Source organism: Acomys russatus, chromosome 4, assembly GCF_903995435.1.
Source record: "Acomys russatus chromosome 4, mAcoRus1.1, whole genome shotgun sequence".
Lineage (NCBI taxonomy): Eukaryota > Metazoa > Chordata > Mammalia > Rodentia > Muridae > Acomys > Acomys russatus.
In genome coordinates this window covers 14,893,049-14,917,296 of record NC_067140.1, presented here as the reverse complement: position 1 = coordinate 14,917,296, position 24,248 = coordinate 14,893,049, and the positions used below count along the sequence as shown (strand labels likewise).

The 24,248-nt window shown below is 48.8% G+C and overlaps 1 protein-coding gene across 2 annotated transcripts in view; it reads left to right on the top strand.

The window, feature by feature from the left end:
- Slc13a3 (solute carrier family 13 member 3) overlaps nt 1-24,248 on the top strand; it is a 69,065-nt gene that overhangs the window by 32,903 nt on the left and 11,914 nt on the right. For both annotated transcript variants that reach the window (XM_051143810.1, XM_051143809.1), the window contains exons 4-10: nt 1,294-1,360; nt 3,940-4,119; nt 7,377-7,502; nt 14,544-14,639; nt 16,134-16,238; nt 17,879-17,976; nt 23,028-23,140. In XM_051143810.1, the coding sequence (XP_050999767.1) occupies nt 1,294-1,360; nt 3,940-4,119; nt 7,377-7,502; nt 14,544-14,639; nt 16,134-16,238; nt 17,879-17,976; nt 23,028-23,140 (785 nt within the window). The remainder of the gene's footprint in view (nt 1-1,293; nt 1,361-3,939; nt 4,120-7,376; nt 7,503-14,543; nt 14,640-16,133; nt 16,239-17,878; nt 17,977-23,027; nt 23,141-24,248) is intronic.

The following is a 24,248-nucleotide window of genomic DNA, read 5'->3' as shown; positions in this document are numbered from 1 at the left end:
TAGTACTTTCCTGCCTCTGGTCTTTTGCCATCTTTCTTCATCTCCCTTGGAATTTGCACCACCTGTCCTGTCCTCACTTCCTGCACATAGCTAAGAGATGACAGATTGCTCCCTCCCATCCAGGTCTCCAGTCAGCTGGACTCTTGTCCCCCTTCCGTGTGTTGTGTGTTTCCTGTGACGCCCACCCACCTACGTATTCTATTTCTTTATCCCTGGCTGGAAGACAGTACCCAGTGACAAGCTTTGTGTCTTATCATTCCTTGCTGGGTACATAAGAGACACAAAGAGATTTTTTGCGATTGGCCCATTTTGTAAAAATTTGCATGTGCGAGTTCCAGCTTCCACTCCCAGCAGTGGTGAGGTCTTGATTCCAAACAGAGAGAAACCCAGGAGCAGCTTGATCACCCTCAGTGTCTGTGAGCACGGCTGTTGTCCAGCCACCATCCTTACTTAATGTGTACAGCCAGCTCCCTGTAGTCCATCCAAGCCTACACCTTCTAAATGCATCTTCCTTCTCAGGCCTCACAGCCTACAGGGCAGTTCTGTCACCTTTGGCTTTCCACGCCCCTTAACCCTTCTTGACTCACTACTGTCCCAGTATGCCCAGCTTCCTCAGGTCTGCTGGCCTCTCCTACCCCAAGGCCTTTGTACTTGCTGTTCCTGTTTCCCATGGAGCTTCATAGGACTGACCAAAACTCATTAGCGCATAGTGACATGACATCAGTGGCACCTGACTACCCTTTCCCTTTCCTAGCCTGGTTTTATTTCTGCTATAACATGCATCACTGCTTGAAACTGTCATTATTATAGTCTTGTCTGTCTCCTATTCTAGAATCCAGTCTCCAGTGGAGCAGGGGCCTTGTTCAGTGCTGTACACTGGGCCAATGACTGTGTTTTAGATGAACGGATGGATGGATGGATGGATGGATGGATGGATGGATGGATGGATGAACGGATGGATGGATGGATGGATGGATGGATGGATGAATACCACCCCTCACATTGCTCATCTTTCCCAGAGAACCTTTGGTAATGGCCCCTCAGGTCAGCTTTGGTTCTGTTAGATGTAGGGTAAAGTGTAGGATGCAGAGTGTTGACCTTCCCTTTCCTCCTCCCATGTCCCCCTACTCTTTTTCCTTCCCTCCCTCCTCCCTCTTCCCTCATTTTTATTCTTCAATGAATAGCACACCATCTTGGCAATGAAATCTTGTTCATTGTGACTGGCTGCACAAGAGCTGGAAACTTCCAGTTGGTGCCCTTGCATTCACCCATGTGTCTGCTCTCTTCTCCCAGCTGCTGTGCGGGGAAATGGACTTCGAACAGTGCCCACGGAGATGCAGTTTCTCGCCAGTTCAGAAGGGTAAGCTCTGGCTACATTCCCGGGGAATCCTGAGCCTGGTTCAAAGGGGTGATTCACAAGGACTGGGTATCACACCAGCCCCAAATTCTCTCCAGAGGTTCAGAATCCAGGTTTCTGCCCTTCAGCCCCGTGGCTCAGGTGAGGCCCTCCTTTTAAAAAAGCAGCCAGTAGCCAGGTGGATAAACACACACACACACACACACACACACACACACACACACACACACACACACACACATATCTGTAGTCACAGCCTTTTGGAGACTGAGGAAGGATGAAAGCTTGGAGGTTATTCTGGGAAATGTAGCAAGATAGTATCACAAAAATTTTAACTATATCAAACCAAAAGGCATCCATGTGGCTGGGGGTGGGGGTATCTACCAGTTACGTGCTCATCTTACAAATACAAAGATGAGTCGGGTGTGGTGGCGCACGCCTTTAATCCCAACACTCAGGAGGCAGAGGCAGGTGGATTGCTGTGAGTTCGAGGCCAGCCTGGTCTACAAAGCGAGTCCAGGACAGCCAGGACTACACAGAGACACCCTGTCTCAGAAAAAAAAAAGAAAAGAAAGATGAGTTTGATCTTAGAATCCATGTAGAAAGAAAGAAGGGAGAAAAGGAGAGAGGGAGGAAGGAAGGAAGGAAGGAAGGAAGGAAGGAAGGAAGGAAGGAAGGAAGGAAGAAGTCAAGCATGATGACCACAGGGAGATTCCTGGTGCTTGCTGGCCAACTAGCCTAGCCTTCTTGGTGAGTTCTGGCCAATGAGAGATGTTGTTTAAAAATGTGTGCATGTGTGTGTGTGTGTGTGTGTGTGTGTGTGTGTGTGTGTGTGTGTGTGTGTGTGTGTGTTTACAGCCACAATATACATGTGGAGGACAGAGGACAATTTGCAGGAATTAGTTCTCTTCTTCCACCATGTGGGCCAGAGGGATCAAACTCAGGTTAATCAATTTTAGTTTTGAAAATCAATTTTCAAAAAAACAAAAGAAAATTAATTTTCAAATATGTTTTAGAAACTGCTTAGTTACACAATAACTTCATTTTCATTCTAGTGTCAGAGATCAAAGCCAGGGCTTTGTGCAGGTTAGGCAAGCCTGTTGAACCGCATGTCCAGCTTGCACTTTGTTTTTGTTGGGTGTTTGTTTGTTTGTTTTGTTGAAACAGAGGTTCTCTGTGTAGTCCTGGCTGTCTTGGACTCACTTTGTAGACCAAGCTGACCTTGAACTCAAAGAGATCCACCTGCCTCTGGCTCCTAAGTGCTGGGATTAAAGGCGTGTGACACCACCACCCAGAGAAATTTTTAAAAATATTCATTTCATTTTTCTTTTCCTGATTTGTTGGGGAATAACTGACAAACATCAAGATGTTTTGAGACACATGTATGTGGTGAACTGAGTGCTTTAGTCAGCATACCCCACCTCAGACCCAGCACATGCAGCTCCTAATTCCAACCATAAATAAGCACTTTATAGCAGCCCTAGACAGTAAGCATCACCCTTAAGGGACGAGAGATAGCTCAGTCTGTAAGGTGGTCCTGTGCAAGCCTGAAGACATGAGTTCAAATCCCCAGAATGCAAGTAAAGAAAAGCCAGACATGGCACTGTGCACCTATAATCTCAGAACTGGGGAGTGGAGACAAGTCAACACGTGAGGCAAACTGGTGAGCCAGCCGGTCCAGCCAAATCATGGTCTCTGATTTTGAGACAGGGAGTTCTCACTGTGTATCCCAAGCTGACCTCAGTCTCAGGGTCCTCCGGCCTCGGCCTCCAGAGCACTTGGATCCCAGGCCATGCCGTCTCTGGCTTCCTCACAATCTCTCAAAGAAGCAGTTAGGAACTCTTTGCTTCATTCACTCCCAAACTGTACAAGGAAAACAATACAGAAAATTCAAAGAAGAAATGAAAGTGGGGGAACACGGTAAGGATGGAAGTGAAACAAGATGGTGTACACCGTTGGGGACTGAGCACTTGTGCATCCCTGAGGCACAGTATTACACAAGTATCATTACAAGAAAAGTCCAGGCAGTGATACCAGCTGCCTCTCATGTGATTCTGATACAGACACTCATCGGAACAGATGCCTCTCAAGGCCACCCAGTTAGTTTTACTTCTAAAATTACACTCTACAATTTTAATTTTGCTGGGTTTGTGTGCATGTGTGTACGAGTGTGCATGCCATGCACGTGTGCGGAGGTCAGAGAGCAACTTGCAGGACTCGGTTCTCTCCTATCGCCACATAAGCTCCAGGGGCCTTTACTTGCTGAGCCCCAAAGGACACATTTTAACAGCTGCAGAGATGTCTCAGCCAGAAAGAGACTCCACGTGTAGCCGATCCCCCTTTGATGGACATTTAGGTTGCTTTTGCGTGAAATAATATTTAATGCCATGGTGCACCCTGCATTGTTTCCTTGGCATAAATTCTTTGAGTAGAGTATCTGAGCTGAAGGCTTTCAGGGCCCATGGCCGTTCTGACTCTAGAAAGACTCCTGAAGCAGCAAGCCGAGCATTGGGTGGCTGCCTTCTCCCAGAGCCAGAGGCTCAGATGGCTCTTAATTGCTTCTCTTGGGTCCTTTCCCACAGAGGCCACCTGGAGGATGCAGAGGCTCCGCTGGAGCTGCCCGAGGATTCCAAGGAAGAAGAACACCGCAGAAACATCTGGAAGGGCTTCCTCATCTCCATTCCCTATTCAGCCAGTATCGGGGGCACCGCCACCCTCACAGGCACAGCCCCCAACCTCATCCTGCTCGGTCAGCTCAAGAGGTAAGTGTGGGGCTGGGAAGATGGCTCCGTGGGTAAAGTGCTTGGTGTGCAAGCATGAGGACCTGGGTTTGAATCCCCAAAGCCCACATAAAAGTGAAGCATGGTGATGTGTCCTGGCTCCTGGGAGGCAGAAACAGATGGATCCCTGGGGACTCACTGGCCGGCCAGTGTAGTTGGGTCAATAAGCTCCAGGTTCATGGAGAGAGATCCTGCCTCAAAAAGTAAGGTGGAGAGTGATCAAGGAGCAGACTCTGCACTGACATCCGGCCTCCGTGTGCACACAATGCACACGCATGAGCACACACATCCACACATACATACACACATATGCACACACATAATGAATACATATGCACACAGACGTGCACACAATGGGTGGATATGCACACACACACACACACACACACACACACACACACACACACACACACACGCATTGTTAACTGCAGTGTCCCTGTGAACCAATGGTCCATCCTTCTTCTCTTCCCCTTCCTTCCCCAGCCAAGGATGGTAATCATGTGACTCTCTTGGTCTAGCTGTAGGAACACAGAAACACTCAGTCCCATCAGATCTCCATCTTTGGGGAAACCTCCATTCTTGGAAAAAGACAAGGCAATGAGCAAAGAGCAAATGAATGCCAGGTGGTATGGTAACATAATCAGGAGTTAGAAACGGGAAGATCCAAGGTTCAAGGTCATCCTCATAGAGTTCGAGGCCAGCCTGGGCTCCTTGAGATCCTGACTCAAAACACAAACCAAGCGAAAGCAAATGAATGCATGCTACGCATGAGGCAGAAATAAAGCAGAGCAGGTGGCGTGCTACAAGACCGGGGCCTGTGGTGATAGGGCAGCCGGGGACATCTGTTCACTGAGATGACCTTCCACAAGAGCCCTAGAGTGGGAGCATGACACTGGAAGCTGGAAAAGCAGAGGCTCCGAGGTGTGCCTGCTCTTGGGAGTCTCAGGGAACAGTAAGACCAGGGAGGGAGGGGAGGGGGCACCTCTGAAGGCTGTGGCCAGAAGATCACTGGGGTTCATAGATTAGGCACTAGCAAGACATGATCTCAAAAACAAACAAACAAAGTGTTTTAAAAAGAATGGGGCAGAGGAGGGGGAGTTCCAAGCATAGTTGGTAAGCTGTCTTACCAACAAGTAAGACAGTGAGACCCTAAGGGGCCAGGTGGTGGAATGGCAAGATGTAAAACTCAGATCTTAGCTGGACAGCAGTGTTGGCACAAGCCGGAGGCTTCTGGCTCTGAGCAGGCTCCTGCAGGGGAGCCCTCAGGCCAACAGGTAGGGTCTCTAGACACTGAGAACAAGAGAAAAGGGCTCCCCAGTGCTTGGCTTCACTCTGATAGCGCAGGCTCTGGCTTGTCAATCTTATTTCAAGATTCCCTATGACTTTCAGATCCAGGATTCCAAGTGGTGGGGTCCCCGGAGTTTCTCTGTCCGAACCCCCTCAACCCCCACCCCCTTACTGCCTATTTGTGTGATCTGCATGAATGCAAATGTAAACATTTGGCAGACAGCACTAAAAGGGACCTGGTAATTCAGCATGGCTGCAGAGCCTGGCCACCAGCTACACCTAGTGTTCAATCAGAGTCCAGAGCTGAGAGGCAGGTGGTGGTGACGGCCTGAGGAGCTGCTGGTCATTTCTCACATGCAGCCATGATAACAAGTGATGCTTAGGCATCTCCAGCACTGTAAAATGCTCTCTGCCTGAGCATGAGGACTCAAGTTAGATCCTCAGCACCCAGGTGAAAATCCAGATGTGGTGTGTACCTGTCACCTGTCATCCTGGCACTGGGAGGCAGAGACAGGAGGGTCCCTCTGGCTCACTGAGCCCCAACAGGGACCGGGGAGAAAGGAAAGGCTATGGTGAGTTGCTTTTTGCACAGACACATCTTTACCGGTTTATTCTGGTGACAAAATGAAATGAGCACACTATAAACTTTTAAAGAAATATTAAAAAATTTTAAACCTTCAATTCCACTGAGGGTAAGCTTTTTTATAGTCCTTTCTATATATTATATATAATAGTAATATATTTATTAATATTTATATGACTATATTTTACATATATTAGCATAGAAATAACATGCTGTTTATTAATATATGATATATTAATTAATAATATGATTTGTATAATGTTATAAGCACACATTTCTATTTAGTACTATTTTGCCTACAGTTTATCTACTTTTATAGCCTGATTTTATCATAAAAATGTTACAGAAAATATACATTCCTAAAGGGTAGAAATGATCTGATCTTGGGTATTATATTTAATCAACTATGGCATCTTGATTTCTTTCCTTTTAGTATTATTTTGATACATTAAGAATTTATGCAACTTGTCTCATATCTGCTATGGGATACACTTTTTATTGTAGAAAATCAGATAAAACCAAAGTTATAAAATTCTGTCGCTCTTCAGTTTATTGATGGTCTTATTTGCTAGACAACACCTACTCATGTTTGGTTCTGTCTTGTTTATTTATTTATAACTGACTGCTGGTAGTTATTTGTCCACATATTTTGTCTTTTTGGGTTTCTTTTGAGACAGTGTTTCTCTGTAGCTTTGGCTGTCCTGGACTCACTTTGTAGACCAGGCTGGCCTTGAACTCACAGCGATCCGCCTGCCTCTGCCTCCCGAGTGCTGGGATTAAAGCTGTGCGCCACCACATGTCCATATTATTTTATCAACATCATTTTATAACTTTTCCCCAATCTAATACCACATTTTCTTCTTTTTTTTTTCCAGTCAGTCGCTCGCCACTGTGCCCAGCTTTGTCTGTATTATTTTATCTGCATCATTTTATAACTTTTTTTCCCCAATCTAATACTTTTTTTTTTTCAGTTTTGTTTGTGACACTATGTAACCCTGGCTGGCCTGGAGCTCACTATATAGACCAGGCTGGCCATGGACTCACAGAGATTCCCTGCCTCTGATTCCTGAGTGCTAGGATTAAAGATGTTCACCTCTAGGTCCCACCCTTGGGTCAGATTTACAGGAAACATTTGAACGTGATGCCGGAACTTAAACAGCACAGAATTCCAAACAAGGCTCACAGGGCATGTGGTTCCACTGAGTCAGAACCCCTCCCACCAGAAGGAAAGGTACCTTCTGCCTAGGGGAGGGGATCTTCTCTTCCTGTTCTCCCAGGGCCTGTAACTCTGTCCTGACCCTGTGGATGCCTCCCTCCTGGCCCTCATGGTCCTGTCTGATGGCTGCCCTTGCTTTCCTCTCTTCTCCAGTTTCTTCCCACAGTGTGATGTGGTAAATTTTGGCTCCTGGTTCATCTTCGCCTTCCCTCTCATGCTGCTGTTCCTACTGGTGGGCTGGCTCTGGATCTCCTTCCTCTATGGCGGAATGAGTTGGAGGTATGTGGAACCTTCTAGAGGGCTGGTGGTGGGCCTCACCTGTTGCCTTTTGAATGAAGAAAAAGTGGCTCTGGCTTTGAGGATGATTTGGACCAGAGATGGTGTCAAACCAAGACATAGGCATATGCTCTGCCCTCATGTCTACCTTTATGGCTTCTTTTTGCTTACGACCATGGCTGTGTGTGTGTGTGTGTGTGTCTGTATGTCTGTCTGCGTGTGCCTTTGTGTGTCTGTGTATGTCTCTGTGTTGGTGCACATATAAGTATGTGTTTGCACAAGTACATGTGTACAAGCACACGTGCCTGCCTGTGTTTGGAAGCACACACATTTTCACAAATGTGTGTTGAGGCCAGAAGGCCTCTGGCGTCATTCTTTAGGCACCATTGACCCTTCTATTTTTTGTTTGTTTATTTGTCTTTATTTTGTTATAGGGTCTCACTAACTAGGCTAGATTGGCAGGCCAGCAAAAGCCAGGGATTAGCTTGCCTTCCCTTCCTCAGTGCCGGGACTGAAAGCACCAGCACTATGCCCAGCTTTTCCACATGGGTTCTAAGGATCCAGCTCGGGTCCTCATGCTGACAATGCAAGAGCGCTACCCACTGAGCCATCTCCCGCTCTGTGACAGTGATTCTCGCTTCCGTTTATGGGTGTCATATGAAGTTTGATATTTAAATTCACTGTTGTCTGTTTATTTTGTTTGTGGTGCCCTGAAATCTCACCCAGGGCCTTGTACATGCCAGGCAAACATTGTCATTGAGCTATACCCCCGTCTCCTTGTCTTTGTAAGACTGAGTCTCACTATGTAGCCCTCCTCCTGGCCCCACTTGTTCCGTGGTGCAAAGGCCCCAGGGCAGAGGTGATAAGGGGTATTCTGGAGCAGATAGAAGCTTAGCAGCTGGTCTCAGGATACAAGAGATAGAGAGAGGGAGACAGAGAGAGAGAGAGAGAGAGAGAGAGGGACATTTGGAAGTATTTTGGTTCTCAGTTGAAAGGGCTACTGGACTCCCCTGGATGGAGAGCAGAGGTGCCACTTAACACCCTGACAGGCACAGGACACCCTAGAACAAAGAACGATACAGCCCCATCCAAATATAGGAGGGACAAGGTTGTTGATGGCTTTGTGGGGCTTGGTCCTCACACAAGATAGCCAGTGTAGGTCACTTTTCTTTGTTTGTTTGGTGGGTGCTTGTCTTGTTCGTCTGAGACAGGGTCTTGCTATGCAGCTCTGGATGTCCTGGAGCTCACTGTGTAGACCTGGCTGGCCTGGAACTCACTGTGTAGACCTGGCTGGCCTGGAATGCACTGTGTAGACCTGGCTGGCCTGGAGTTTACTGTGTAGACCTGGCTGACCTGGAATGCACTGTTTAGACCTGGCTGGCCTGGAGTGCACTGTGTAGACCTGGCTGGCCTGGAGTGCACTGTGTAGACCTGGCTGGCCTGGAGTGCACTGTATAGACCTGGCTGGCCTGGAGTGCACTGTGTAGACCTGGCTGGCCTGGAACTCACTGTGTAGATCTGGCTGGCCTGGAGTGCACTGGGTAGACCTGGCTGGCCTGGAGCTCACTGTGTGGACCTGGCTGGCCTGGAGTGCACTGGGTAGACCTGGCTGGCCTGGAGTGCACTGGGTAGACCTGGCTGGCCTGGAACTCACTGTGTAGACCTGGCTGGCCTGGAGTGCACTGTGTAGACCTGGCTGGCCTGGAGTGCACTGTGTAGACCTGGCTGGCCTGGAGTGCACTGGGTAGACCTGGCTGGCCTGGAGTGCACTGGGTAGACCTGGCTGGCCTGGAGCTCACTGTGTGGACCTGGCTCGCCTGGAGCACACTGTGTAGACTTCGCTGACCTCAAACCCAGAGATCTGCCTGCCTCTGCCTCCTGAATGCGCGACTAAAGACATGTAACACCATGCCCTGAGTGTTTTTAAAAAATGTTTTCCCATTTGAAATGACAATACATGCACATGGCTCAAAAATCAAAACAACACAAAGTGGTGTGTGGGGGTCTCTCTCCAGGCCATTTCCCAGGTGATTCTAGATTCTGACCAATTGGCAGTGAACACCAACCACCACAACCCCGCCCTCTGTCACCTTGACACCCAAACACATTGCTTTAAAACCATAGCCTTCTACGTTTGCCCCCATGGGCTTATGACCATGTTATAGGATAAAATGTGTCCAAACAACTTAAAGTCACCAAATCACTAGCAATCCTAACACCTGGAAAGTCTAAAGTCTTTTCACAGTGAGATTGCATGTGTCCATCATGTAATGCCACATGTGACACTGCCCAGTTCTTGGTGAACTTACATGTGTCCATCATGTAATACCACATGTGACACTGCCCAGTTCTTGGTGAACTTACATGTGTCCATCACGTAATACCACATGTGACACTGTCCAGTTCTTGGTGAACTTACATGTGTCCATCACGTAATACCACATGTGACACTGCCCAGTTCTTGGTGAACTTACATGTGTCCATCACGTAATACCACATGTGACACTGCCCAGTTCTTGGTGAACTTACATGTGTCCATCATGTAATACCACATGTGACACTGTCCAGTTCTTGATGAGCTTACATGTGTCCATCATGTAATGCCACATGTGACACTGCCCAGTTCTCGGTGAACTTACATGTGTCCATCATGTAATGCCACATGTGACACTGCCTGGTTCATGTAATGCCACATGTGACACTGTCCAGTTCTTGGTGAACTTACATGTGTCCATCACGTAATACCACATGTGACACTGCCCAGTTCTTGGTGAACTTACATGTGTCCATCATGTAATACCACATGTGACACTGTCCAGTTCTTGATGAGCTACATGTGTCCATCATGTAATGCCACATGTGACACTGCCCAGTTCTCGGTGAACTTAAATGTGTCCATCATGTAATGCCACATGTGACACTGCCTGGTTCATGTAATGCCACATGTGACACTGTCCAGTTCTTGGTGAACTTACATGTGTCCATCACGTAATACCACATGTGACACTGTCCAGTTCCTGGTGAACTTACATGTGTCCATCACGTAATACACATGTGACACTGCCCAGTTCTTGGTGACTTACATGTGTCCATCACGTATACACATGTGACACTGTCCAGTTCCTGGTGAACTTACATGTGTCCATCACGTAATACCACATGTGACACTGTCCAGTTCTTGGTGAACTTACATGTGTCCATCACGTAATACCACATGTGACACTGTCCAGTTCTTGGTGAACTTACATGTGTCCATCACGTAATACCACATGTGACACTGCCCAGTTCTCGGTGAACTTACATGTGTCCATCACGTAATACCACATGTGACACTGCCCAGTTCTTGGTGAACTTACATGTGTCCATCACGTAATACCACATGTGACACTGCCCAGTTCTTGGTGAACTTACATGTGTCCATCACGTAATACCACATGTGACACTGTCCAGTTCCTGGTGAACTTACATGTGTCCATCACGTAATACCACATGTGACACTGCCCAGTTCTTGGTGAACTTACATGTGTCCATCACGTAATCCACATGTGACACTGTCCAGTTCTTGGTGAACTTACATGTGTCCATCACGTAATACCACATGTGACACTGTCCAGTTCTTGGTGAACTTACATGTGTCCATCACGTAATACCACATGTGACACTGCCCAGTTCTCGGTGAACTTACATGTGTCCCATCACGTAATACCACATGTGACACTGCCCAGTTCTTGGTGAACTTACATGTGTCCATCACGTAATACCACATGTGACACTGCCCAGTTCTTGGTGAACTTACATGTGTCCATCATGTAATGCCACATGTGACACTGTCCAGTTCTTGGTGAACTTACATGTGTCCATCATGTAATGCCACATGTGACACTGCCCAGTTCTTGGTGAACTTACATGTGTCCATCACGTAATACCACATGTGACACTGTCCAGTTCTTGGTGAACTTACATGTGTCCATCACGTAATACCACATGTGACACTGCCCAGTTCTCGGTGAACTTACATGTGTCCATCACGTAATACCACATGTGACACTGCCCAGTTCTTGGTGAACTTACATGTGTCCATCACGTAATGCCACATGTGACACTGCCCAGTTCTTGGTGAACTTACATGTGTCCATCATGTAATGCCACATGTGACACTGTCCAGTTCTTGGTGAACTTACATGTGTCCATCATGTAATGCCACATGTGACACTGCCCGGTTCTTGGTGAACTTACATGTGTCCATCATGTAATGCCACATGTGACACTGCCCAGTTCTTGATGAGCTTACATGTGTCCATCATGTAATGCCACATGTGACACTGCCCAGTTCTTGATGAGCTTACATGTGTCCATCATGTAATGCCACATGTGACACTGCCCAGTTCTTGGTGAGCTTACATGTGTCCATCATGTAATGCCACATGTGACACCTGCCCAGTTCTTGATGAGCTTACATGTGTCCATCATGTAATGCCACATGTGACACTGTCCAGTTCTTGGTGAACTTACATGTGTCCATCATGTAATACCACATGTGACACTGCCCAGTTCTTGATGAGCTTACATGTGTCCATCATGTAATGCCACATGTGACACTGCCCAGTTCTTGATGAGCTTACATGTGTCCATCATGTAATACCACATGTGACACTGCCCAGTTCTTGGTGAACTTACATGTGTCCATCACGTAATGCCACATGTGACACTGCCCAGTTCTTGGTGAACTTACATGTGTCCATCATGTAATGCCACATGTGACACTGCCCAGTTCTTGGTGAACTTACATGTGTCCGTCATATGATACTGCATGCACCACTACCTAGTTCAAAGAAAGTGGAAGTTAGGCAAAAACCAAGACTAACCAAACAAAAGCCAAACTTAAATCCAGCAGGGCAAATGCTAAACCCAGGATCTCTGAGCCTGGCACCTGGGGCTCACCTTGCAACGTTCTAGGCTCCAAATGTCTGGGGCAGCCCCTGCAGCCAACCCCTGCCACCCCACAATGCCAGCCCTGCAGCACACACAGCTCCTCTCTGAGGACAACTCCACTCCCTGGCGGATGTCCCATGTTCCCATCATCTCCAGGGTCCCTAAATCTCTGCCCCAGCAGAGGCTTCACCATCACAGATTCACACTGTGGCCTCCCAGGGCCTGTGTGCAGGAGCTCCAACCCTGCCACACGTCACCAGGCCTCAGCTCCTCCGTGACCCCCTTCAGTCTTGCACCTTTCATGTCTTCCAAGCTTAGACAGACGATGTGGCCAAGTTTTGCTGCCAGCTGAAGATGCAGCCTGGATGTAGCCTGTCCGCCACCCCCCCATGGGCCACAGTTGTGTCAGTTCCTGTGCGCTGACGCTCTGAGGCAGCTGTTTCACTGGTAGACACTCCCCAGCTTAGGTTTTCTTGCTTTAAATGAATCTGGGAGCCTCTAGTGGACGGACACTTTTCCCGATGTCCTAGCATAAGTCAGGACACTGCTCTTCTATCGCGTTGATCTCTTTAACAGTTGGAGCTGCTTTCCCAGAACTTGCCTGAACACTCTCCTGCCCTGAAATTTCCTCTGCTGAACACATTAGTTCACCACCTCTCAGTTCCAGCTTCACTCGGACTCTCAGAATATGAATAGGACAAAGCCATGTTCTCAGCTAAGATGTCGTACAAGCAGCCCCTAGCCTAGGTGCTGATGGGTCCTAGTCCCTCATTCCCCTGAACCCACCCGTGTTAGTTAGCATTTTGTCTTCCATTTTTGTCACTGCCCAGCATCTGAAGGCTTTTCTAGCCCAAAGCTCCAAAAATCTTCCCACAAGCCAGTTCCAGAGGCCTAAGAGCCACATGGCCAGGCTCATCACAGCAAAGGCCTCACTGCTCAATGCCAGTTTCTCTCAAATGCCCTGGCGGAAGCAACTCAAAGGAGAAGAGTTACTTCAGCCCACAGTTCAGATGAATAGGCCATCCTCACAGGGAGGTTCAGGCAGGGACACCTGAAGCAGCATGTCACAGGCGGTAAGCAGAGAGTGATGGATAAACGTTGGCTAACATCTGGTTCTCTGAGATCCAGGATTTCCTCCTGCCCAGGGAGCTGGCCTACCTACAATCAGATGAATCGTCACACCTCAGTCAGCACAACCAAGACAGTTTCTCACAGGCATGGCCAGAGGCCATCCTAAGCCCTGTGGTGTGTAGAGAACCCAGATAAAAAATGAATAAATGCTTCACGGCATGAAGTATTCCCTAATCCCAGAACTGAAAACTGCCCAGGGCTGTCAATCCACTGTCCTGCACATCCAGCACTGGGATTGACTAGCCCTCTTTTCCAGGCCAGTCGAAGACATTGTCCTCACCATAGACTGAATTCTCACTGGTGATGGAGTCTATTTTTGTTTCGTTCCATTGGCCTTTTGTTTATCCATGAGCATGTTTGACTTATAGCCAATCACATTTCAGGTTTTTTGTTTGTTTGTTTAAAGATTTGTTTATTTATTTATTTATTTATGTATTTATTTATTTATTATGTATATAGTGTTTTGCACCAGAAGAGGACACTAGATCTCATTATAGATGGTTGTAAGTCACCATGCGGTTGCTGGGAATTGAACTCAGGACCTTTGGAAGAGCAGGCAGTGCTCTTTACCTCTCAGCCATCTCTCCAGCCCCCATTTCAGGCTTTTAAAAGGCCAACCCGAGCATAAGTTGTAGGAAGGAAAGGCAGATGGCAGGAGACCACGCATCAGGCATCAGAGCCTACAGAATGGGCATGCTGTGGCTGGGCCAGGCAGCGAGGAGGGAAGGCAGGTCAGATCATCATGATGGCTCAGCAGGTAAAGACACGTGCAGCTTAGCCTGAAGACCTGAGTTTAATACCCACAACCCACTCATACGAGAGACTCCAGCAAATTGTCCCCTGATCGGCAGGTGGGTACCAGGACACTTGCAGGCTTCCAAACCTACATGAGTAAATTAACAAAACAGGGAACTTTAGGGGTGAAGTAGTCTCGCCGCACCTGGCAGCCACTACCTTTAACCTTTCTCTTTTCTACCCCAGGGGCTGGAGGAAGAAGAAATCTAAGATAAGAGCTGATGCAGAGGATAAGGCTAAAGCCGTGATTCGGGAAGAGTTCCAGAACCTGGGGCCCATCAGGTATGAGAGAGTGTTGGGGTGGGCTTCAGGGAGTTACCTCAAGCTTGGCCCTGGCTGAGTCTCAGGTGCACCTCAGGATCGGTGGCCGAGAGTGATGGTGACAGAGGGCAGGAGATGGCTCCTGCCTTGCACTGGTGCCGGAAGACACCTTAGGGACCATAAAGCTCAGGGTGGACTTTGTTGGGCACCTTCCCTGTCCCACCTGAGATAACCTTTCTCCTGTAGTATCTAACACCACCTCCCAGAACTGTGAGCCTGATTAACAGGTGTTTCTTGTGTGATTAGAAACAAGTACACCCCTGCAAGCTCCAATTCAAGCAGTGGTTTGGCCATTACTTCCTATGCCTTAAGAGTCCAACCCCTGCCCGCCCGCCCCCCCGCCCCCCCGAGTCTGGGACTAGATACACTGCTTGCTGCTTCCTCCAGACTCGAAGAGTCTGTCTTCCCACCTCTATGCACCCCCCTTTCCATGTCTGGCCATGCCCCCTCCCTGTGTATGCCCCTCTTGGAGCATCTGTCATTTTCTGTGTATTTTGGTCAGTCTGTATGACTGATTCTCTGTGTCTCCCTCCATTTTGTTTGTTTGTTTTCTGGTTTTTGAGACAGGATCTCTCTGTTATGTAGCTCTAGCTATCCTGGAACTCACCATGTAGACAGGCTGGCCTTGAACTCAAAGAGATCTGCTTGCCTCTGCCTTCTGAGTACTGGGATTAAGTATGTACTGCCACAGCAGGTCTGCCCCCTTCCATTTTTATTTTTCCTTTCTCTTTGCTTTTCTGCCTTTCTTTTGTTCTGTCTGTCTGTCTGGTTTTTCTGTAGGACCCTGGCCAGCTCCCCTTAACAACAATAGAAGCCTTTGAGAACCCTGGGGAGATGTGACTCATTTGCTCCCTGGACACCCCCCACCCCCACTCTAGGTTTCTGTGAGAGTGAATGCCCACCCCACCCCCATATATCTCTGCAGCAGGGCAGGGCCAGCCCAGGGCACCTGTCTGAGCTCTCTGCAGCAGGACAGGGCCAGCCCAGAGCACCTGTCTGAGCTCTCTGCAGCAGGGCAGGGCCAGCCCAGGGCACCTGTCTGAGCTCCCTGCAGCAGGGCAGGGCCAGCCCAGGGCACCTGTCTGAGCTCCCTGCAGCAGGGCAGGGCCAGCCCAGGGCACCTGTCTGAGCTCTCTGCAGCAGGACAGGGCCAGCCCAGAGCACCTGTCTGAGCTCCCTGCAGCAGGGCAGGGACAGCCCAAGGCTGTCTGAGCTCTCTGCAGCAGGGCAGGGACAGCCCAGGGCACCTGTCTGAGCTCTCTGCAGCAGGGCAGGGCCAGCCCAGGGCACCTGTCTGAGCTCTCTGCAGCAGGGTAGGGCCAGCCCAGGGCACCTGTCTGAGCTCTCTGCAGCAGGGCAGGGCCAGCCCAGGGCACCTGTCTGAGCTCCCTGAAGCAGGGCAGGGCCAGCCCGAGGGCTCAGAGCCATCAGCATGTCTGTATCTCTGCATCACAGGTTTGCTGAACAGGCTGTCTTCATCTTGTTCTGCACATTTGCCATTCTCCTCTTCTCCCGCGACCCGAAGTTCATCCCTGGCTGGGCCAGCCTCTTCGCACCTGGGTGAGATTCTGCAGCCCCAGAAGGCAGTGCCTCGTGGGAGGGTCCTGGGGTGGGCCTTGTGGAGCTAGAGGGCAGAAGTCCCTCCCAAAAGAGGTTAGGGGGATGATAACATTTGGTTTCTCAGGTAACAAGCACTCAGACAAAACTGGGTTAGAATCTAGCTCAGTCTTTATGACCTATGTAACTCAGTGTGCCATTTGTTCCTTAAGTCACTCACTTATAGAGAATATGTCACATGCTAAGCCTGGGACGGTGTCATGGGCACAGTCAAGAGCAGGCTCTAGCAGCTAGGACCGGGTGCATTGTTGAGTGGGCCGGCCTATAAAACAATGGAGTGGGGCCCCCGACTGTGAATAGTTCTGGAAAGAATGCAAAGCCAGAAAAGGAATGTCCTCTGAAACTGAGGCATGTGAACCGACTCAACTGTTTGAGCTGGTAGGAAGGAAGGATGAGGGGCTGCGGTTGGGAGGGCGGACAAACACCTGCCTCCAAGGCCCTTCTCAGGTGTGTTAAGCACAGGCCTTTCCCTGAGAGTACCGGAGCAGTTATTGGCGGGTGGGTGCATAAGAAAGAGTCTTATTCTTGAGGGTAAGTAAAATAGCTCAGTGGAGGAGAGGTCCCATGTTAAGAGTGTGAAACATAGCCAGGCGTGGTGGCACACGCCTTTAATCCCAGCACTCGGGAGGCAGAGGCAGGTGGATCGCTGTGAGTTCGAGGCCAGCCTGGTCTAAAAAGTTACCAGGACAGCCAAGGCTACACAGAGAAACCATGTCTGGAAAAACAAAAACAAAAGCAAAAGCAAAAGGCAAAAAAAAAAAAAAAAAAGTGTGAAACATGCTAAATCTCCCCCACACAAGGCTAACCCCACAGATCATCTCACTACTCAAGTGTTCCCAGTGCCCTCACTAGGCTTGTCCCTGTGAAAGGCGGCAGAAAAGTGGCTCCACTTAGGATATGAGATTAGCCCAGCCCTCTCCATCTTTTTGGCAATTCCAAGTAATCTTGGTTAGTGTGAATTTTAACAGTTAGCAATGGGCTCTGGGCTTCATTGAACTTGGAATTGGGAAAATCAGGGTTTGAGGCCCACTCCCCAGGCCATGGTCTGGTCTTAAGCATGTCATTTGTGCTTTCTGAACGTCCCCTCCTAAAGTCTGCTCTGAAGGCCTCATGTCTACTAAGCTCCCACAAAGACACCGTGTGAGTTATTAAAATGTGGAAGCTGGGTTTGGAGGCTGTGAGGCTGGTGTAGGTGGCTGTCCCTTCAGTGGTGAGCTGCCTGTGTCAGGAGTCCAAGCAGAAGCTAGACACAGGTACAGGGCTCTTATCGGGGTCTAAGGTTAGGTGATTTATATTTGCTCCATGGGCCCTTCAAATTCTCCTCTTTGGAAAGTCCCTACTCTAGACTCTTAGATCAGGAGACCAAGCTTTTGTTTGATAGCAGTAATATGCCCTAGGGAATGCTGGGTAATGCTTGAGCCCACCTGGGAAGGCACTTCTGACCTGGGCACAGGCGATGGTCCCACAGCCCTAAGTGTCCCTTGGAGCAGACTTCTCCCAGTCCACAGACTCTCCTTCACACATCTGCCAATCCCTGGTCTGTCAGGAGCCAGAGTCACGTGCGTGTGGCCTTCTCCCTGCAGCTTTGTTTCGGACGCTGTCACCGGTGTGGCCATTGTCATCATCTTGTTCTTCTTTCCATCCCAGAAGCCCTCACTCAAGTGGTGGTTTGACTTCAAAGGTAAGATGGGCACAGCTAGGATCTTCAAAGATAAGATGGGCACAGCTGGAGTGAGCCTTCGGCTTGGTAAGGAGTAGGCAGGGGACTTGAGAATCAGGGAGTGCCTCTCAGAACTGCTAGCCACAAGGTGCCCATGTGAGGACTAGGGACTGCCCCCAGGTGACCGTCCAGGGCAAGTATTAACAGCTACAGCCCCCCCCCCCCCAGCAAGATCCAGCCGCTCTCTGTACCACCCACCCCCGACTCAAGAGCTAAGGGTACTTGCCACATTTTCAAATGGTTGGGAAATGGCCAAAGGAAAAATATTTCCTGGCATGTGACAGTTATAGGAACTTCAGCTTCCATAGTTTGTAAAAAAAAAAAAAAAAAAAAGACTCAGCATGCCCAGCGGTGGAGGGGAGCACACCTTTAATCCCAGCACTTGGGAGGCAGAGGCAGGTGGATCTCTGTGCACTCGAGGCCAGCCTGGTCTACAGAGTAAGAGGAAACCCTGTCTGAAAACACCAAAAAAATTAAAATAAAATAAAGAAAAGAAGAAAAAGGGCTTTCCATTTCTTCAGTAGATCTCGGAAGTTGCTTTTTTATTTATTTATTTATTTTTAAGTTATGTGACGGTGAAGACAATGGCCTCAATTTGATCTCTGGGCCCACAAAGCCAACCATATTTATTTTTGGATATTTTATAAAAAATTCTTGCTCAAGGTAGGAGTTGAAACTAAGATGCCTGAAGAGCCAGGCAGACAAGCCTGAGCTAGACATAAACTGAACAGACACTGGGGAGGCAAACTGCCCGAAGACATCCAGTGAGATGGTTTTTGTTTGTTTGTTTTCTTTTGTTCTGTTTTTAAGAAGCCATTAAGTATTACTCTAGGGTCTCCCTCCCCTCAGAGTTTCTCTCCTCTCAGAGACTACTTTTTGTGTCTGTTTTGAAGCCTCCACGTCCTCTCCGGGTCTCCTTCCTGGGTACATCTGTTTTTCCCCAGGTCTGCCTTTTCATCTTCCTCCCTCTTGTTTCTCCTTGAGACTCCAACCTACTCCTTCCCCACCTGTACCGCACAGCCATGCCCTTTGGGGTCTTCTCTGTCCTTCTGGCTGTCGCTGGTCTCCATCCCTGCTTCCAAAATAAGTGTCTTGTTGCTGTGGCTGGTTTCTTTTTTTTTTTTTTTCAAGACAGGGTTTCTCTGTGTAGCCTTGGCTGTCCTGGACTCACTTTGTAGACCAGGCTGGCCTTGAACTCACAGCAGTCCATCTGCCTCTGCCTCCCACTGTGGAGTGTTCTTATTTGGGCAGTGTCTCCCAGGAGTCCCCTCATAGCAACGTGGACTCCTGAGCAGACTTCGACCTGATGGACCTTAGTCTAGGATCTGTCCCCTACATTCTTCATTGTGGAGAGGTATGGTGACACAGAGGACTACTCCCCGACTCCCTTTCCATCTTGCCTTGTGGCCTCCGCTAAGGCCTCCCACATTTTCTAGGGCCTTGCTTCCCACTTACACAGCCGGGGGTCCTGCGGGGGTCCTGCCACTGGTGTTGACCACTTGAAATATCTGGCTTACAAATTCTAAATCCTCCAGAGAGAGCATCTTGGTCCAGCTGAGAGGTAGCAGGAAAGTGTCGCTCACAGGACACGTGGCTCCCTAGTGCATTATCCTGTCATGTCTTTGAAACAAAGGACAGTTCCCACACCACAAGGACTAGGCAGCAGAGGGCGGGTTCATTACTTTTCTCAGTATTGTTACCAAATACCTGACAAGAAGCACGTTGGAAAAGGTTTGATGTGTTTTGTTTTGTTTTTTGGGTTTTGTTTTGTTTTGAGATAGAGTTTCTCTGTCTTTTCTTGGCTGTCCCGAACTTGCTTTGTAGACCAGGCTGGCCGCGAAAATTCACGGCAATCTGCCTGCCTCTTCTTCCCAGGTGCTGGGACTAAAGGTGTGTGCCTACACGCTCAGCTGGTTTGATGGTTTTAATCATCTGGAATCACCTGGCAAGACAGTTGCAACGAAGAACTATCTAGATTCGGTCAGCACCTTGTCTGTGGGGAATCATATTGTCCTAATTATCTTCATTGGTTTTGGGAGACCCAATTAAAAAGTGGGTAGAACCATTCGCTGGATTTTGGTCCCGAAATGTTAAGGAGAAAGCGAGCTGTGCCTTGCATGTGTGTGTGTGTGTGTGTGTGTGTGCGCGCGCGCGCACATCCACCCTCTCTCTGCTCTCCACTGCGGATGTGTCCAGCTGCTTGAATTCCTGCTGTCCTGACTCCCGGCAACGTCAGACTATAGCCTGGAATCATGAGCTCTGATGCTTTCTGCCAGGGCGCTTTTATCACAGCAACAGAATGAAACCCGATTGCCTTGCCCCAGTCTGAAGGGAAGCAGTTCATCATAGCAGAGCAGGCATGGCGGCAGGATCTGGATGTGGCTGGTCACATCATATGTGCAGTCAGGAAGCAGAGCTGAAGATGGCGCTCAGCTCCTCTCCTCTTTTATAGTCAACTCTCAAACCACATGGGATGGTGCTGCCCACTTTCAGGGTGGTTCTTCCTTCTTTACTTAAACTTCTCTGGAAACATCCTCACAGACATTCCCAGAGCTGTGTTGCCATGGTGATCCTTAAACCAGTCAGGATGACAGTAAGATTAGTTGTCACGAGTTCAGTTCCCAGCAACCACATGGTGGCTTACAACCATCTATAATGAAACCTGGTGCATATAGACTTTCTGGCCTGCAGGTCTATATGCAGACAGAAAGAACACTATTACATAATTAATAAATAACTTAAAAAAAAAAAACAATAGTGGGGAAAGCTCCGTCCCTGGGCATGTCAAGGTCCATGCACACTCACACCTGCAAACACTACTTTTGAGGGAGGTGTCACTCTGTTTTCACTGCTTGCCACCATACACAAAACCAGAACCAATTTCCGTTCAGATTTTCTGATTTTTTTTTCAAGAGAAGCAAAGAATCTAGATTTCTGCATAAAATCTCTCCTAGTTTTAGATATTGCCAAATGACTCAAAATGCAAAGCCAAAATATGTGGCCATAACAGTAACACGATCAGTCAGGTCTATGGAGTCACACCACGTCCCTCTGCAGAGGCTGTCAGTCTGGGGTTTCTGGAATTAGTGTATGGGCAGGGGTAGGAATCCCATGTGTGGCCATCCTCTGGCTACCAGTTGCCTTGCACAGATGCGACCGAGGCAACATTTTGTAGTATTCCTCTGTGGAGTAGGAACCATGGAGTCGTGGCAAGGGGCCACTGGGTTTCCATGGGAAGAGGTCACCTGATCAAAATCACTAGTTAAAAGAGATAAGCTATAAAGACTAGGCCATGAGAGTACCCTGATCACACCAACTGCCTTCCCTTCATGGGTCTGAGTGGCACTGATGTGTCTTTCTTCAATCCTCAGTCACTGAGGCACTGGGCACTGTGCTGTGGTTGATAAGTAGATGATGATGGTAGCAATGGTGATGGTGGTGAGGACAATGGTGGTGCTGATGGTGAGGACAATGATGGTGCTGATGGTGAAGACAATGGTGGTACTGATGGTGAGGACAATGATGGTGCTGATGGTGAGGACAGTGATGGTAATGATGGTGAGGACAGTGATGGTGCTGATGGTGAGGACAATGGTGGTGATGATGGTGAGGACAATGGTGGGGATGATGACAGCAAGGATAACTCTTACCAACCAGCCCAACCAGCTCTTCTTCCAGGTGTCTGCCTGGTTTACTCAGCAGCATCATTCAGAGCTCTGCCCAAATGCCACCTCCCCAGAGAAGCCCTCCCTGAACACACCATCTCTCTTCTGTTCTAATTCTTATTTGATTATTCCTTATTTTTGTTATTTTCAAGACAGCATTTCTTTGTATAGCCTTGGTTATTTTGGACTCATTTTGTACACCAGGCTGGCCTTGCATTCACAGAGATGCTCTTGCCCCTGCCTTTCTGAGTGCTCATTTCTTATAACATATATCCCAACGTTGAGATGTATTTATTACCTGCCTTCCCTGGGGAATGTTCGTTCTCCAAGGAAAGAGTTGGTCTCCACACACTTTCTGTGTCTGTGGTGTCAAGAAGAGCATTAAGCACATGGTAGACATGTGGGATTTATTGGGCAGACAAAGAACCAGGGCTGAGCCCTTCACACTGCCGAGTCCTTGGAGGGAATGTTGCCGTTCCGTCTTGCAGATGAGGAAATCAGGGCTCACAGAGGTGGAGTCACTGGCCCAAGGCACCCAGCTTATGAAGGAGATGTTAACTTGGTGCCCCAAGTCTGGCTGGTACCCGCCTTTGTTTTTGTACTGCAGTTTCCTTCCCACCACAGTTCCAGCCTGCAGAGCCCAGCTCATCTCCCTCTGACCCCAGGACCAGTTATTTGCTGCCCACTACCCCCACTGTAGCCACAGCTGTCCAGTTCCACTCTCCAGGAAATGGTAGCCACCCCACACTGCCATGGGCTCAAGAATCCTAGAGTGTATTTTTCTCAATTTCCTTCCTCTTTTTGCTCCTTGTTTTTGAGAATGAGCATTCTAAACCAAAACAAATCCACCACTTCTCCTGGGTCCACAGTCCCAATAGACCCTGGACCTATAGCACCCATGCCTCCTGGGCTGCAGTCTGGGGTACAGTTTGGGACACAGAAGCTGTACAGAGAAACTTACTCTCTCCTTGGAGAATGGGTATTCAAAACCAAAATGCTAAAACCACTTCTCCTGGGGCCACAGTCCCCACATTCAAACACAGAGAAAAGCCTTTTCTCTTGTAAATGAGGATAAAAATAGTCCTTCCCCAGAAAGGCTGGTGAGACACTTAAACAGTGTCCTAGCTTCTGGAAAGCCTGAGTGCAGAATATTTTTAACTATTGGAGCCTTGAAAATGATTTCCATTCTGATGGGAGTAAGGGATGGGGTTTCTCCCTAAAACCCCAAGACAGATATTAGGAGTCGGCTTGTCTTTCTGGGGTCCCTGAAAGTCCCCCACAAATATGAGGCTTCAGGGCTGCTATCTTTCCCACTCTGAGCCAGACTGGGTTTGTTTCTCTACCTAGCTCCCAACTCGGAGACTGAGCCCCTGCTGAGCTGGAAGAAAGCCCAGGAGACAGTGCCCTGGAATATCATCCTTCTTCTGGGAGGTGGCTTCGCCATGGCCAAAGGCTGCGAGGTGAGAGCTGGGATGACTTGGGGGCAGTGGACCGGAGGAGGGAGGATTGTGGCCTGGGAGGAGCAGGGGGGCTGCAGGGAGGGGGCTATTGTGAGGTGAAAGCCTGGAAGGGTGGCTGCTGTCCACACTGGAGGAATAGAGGCTTTGCCAGGAAGGAGGGACCACCGTGGCAAGGGAGGGAGCCTGGGAGGTGGGCTTACGGGGAATGGGGACAGTGGGAAGGAAGGGTAAGGACTGGCCACAGCCCAGGAGGCATGGCACTACAGGCCCAGGATCTGTGAAGACCCAGGAAAAGGGGTGTTTTGGGCGTGCTGCTGAGTAGGCCTGAAGCTGTGGGCCTGGAAGGTGTGGCCAGCCTCCTCCTGACCTCCTGGGAACAAGTAGGGAGACAGCCAGGCTCTGTTGTTACCCAGGTGTATAATTCTTGATTGTAGCCTGTAAGTCTCCTTTGGTGCCTGGTGGTATAGAAAGGGAGGGATCAGGTTCCACAATAGGCATGCGCCAAGGCTAGCACTAATATTGGGGTGACAGAGAGTACACCCCACTTCTGTCATATGACACTAGGGACACCTCCCCGCAAACCTCTGAAGTGGATGCTGCTGTTACCCCATGGATTGCAACAAAGCCAGAACACAGAGAGGTAAAGTGAGTTACCTAAAGTCACACAGCTATGGGGCTGGGATTCAAATCCAGGCTCCAGAGTCTGTGGCCTTGAGCCCAGTGACATGAATGCTAGGCATTGATGGCCATTCTAAATGCCATTCTGTTAAACCCAAATATGCCAGGAGAAAGTTCCATGATTGTCTGACTGAAGCAAGCTTTATTTTAGAGGTGCATCTCACCCTAAGTCAGGATTTCAGAGAGCAGCCCCTCGCTGGCTTTTTGAGGTCCCCTTTATAGGAAAGGGGAGTGGTGCATCATGGCGTGGATGGTCATGAGTATTGATCAATGTCTTTTGATAACATGTTTTTGAAAGGCACAAAGTGATCATGGGACCATGAGTTCAACCAGGCAAAGGGCAGTCGTACCTCACAGGGTCACAAGTTCAGCACAGGTTGAAAAACAACATTGTGGAGCTGGAGAGATGGCTCAGAGGTTCTTCCAAAGG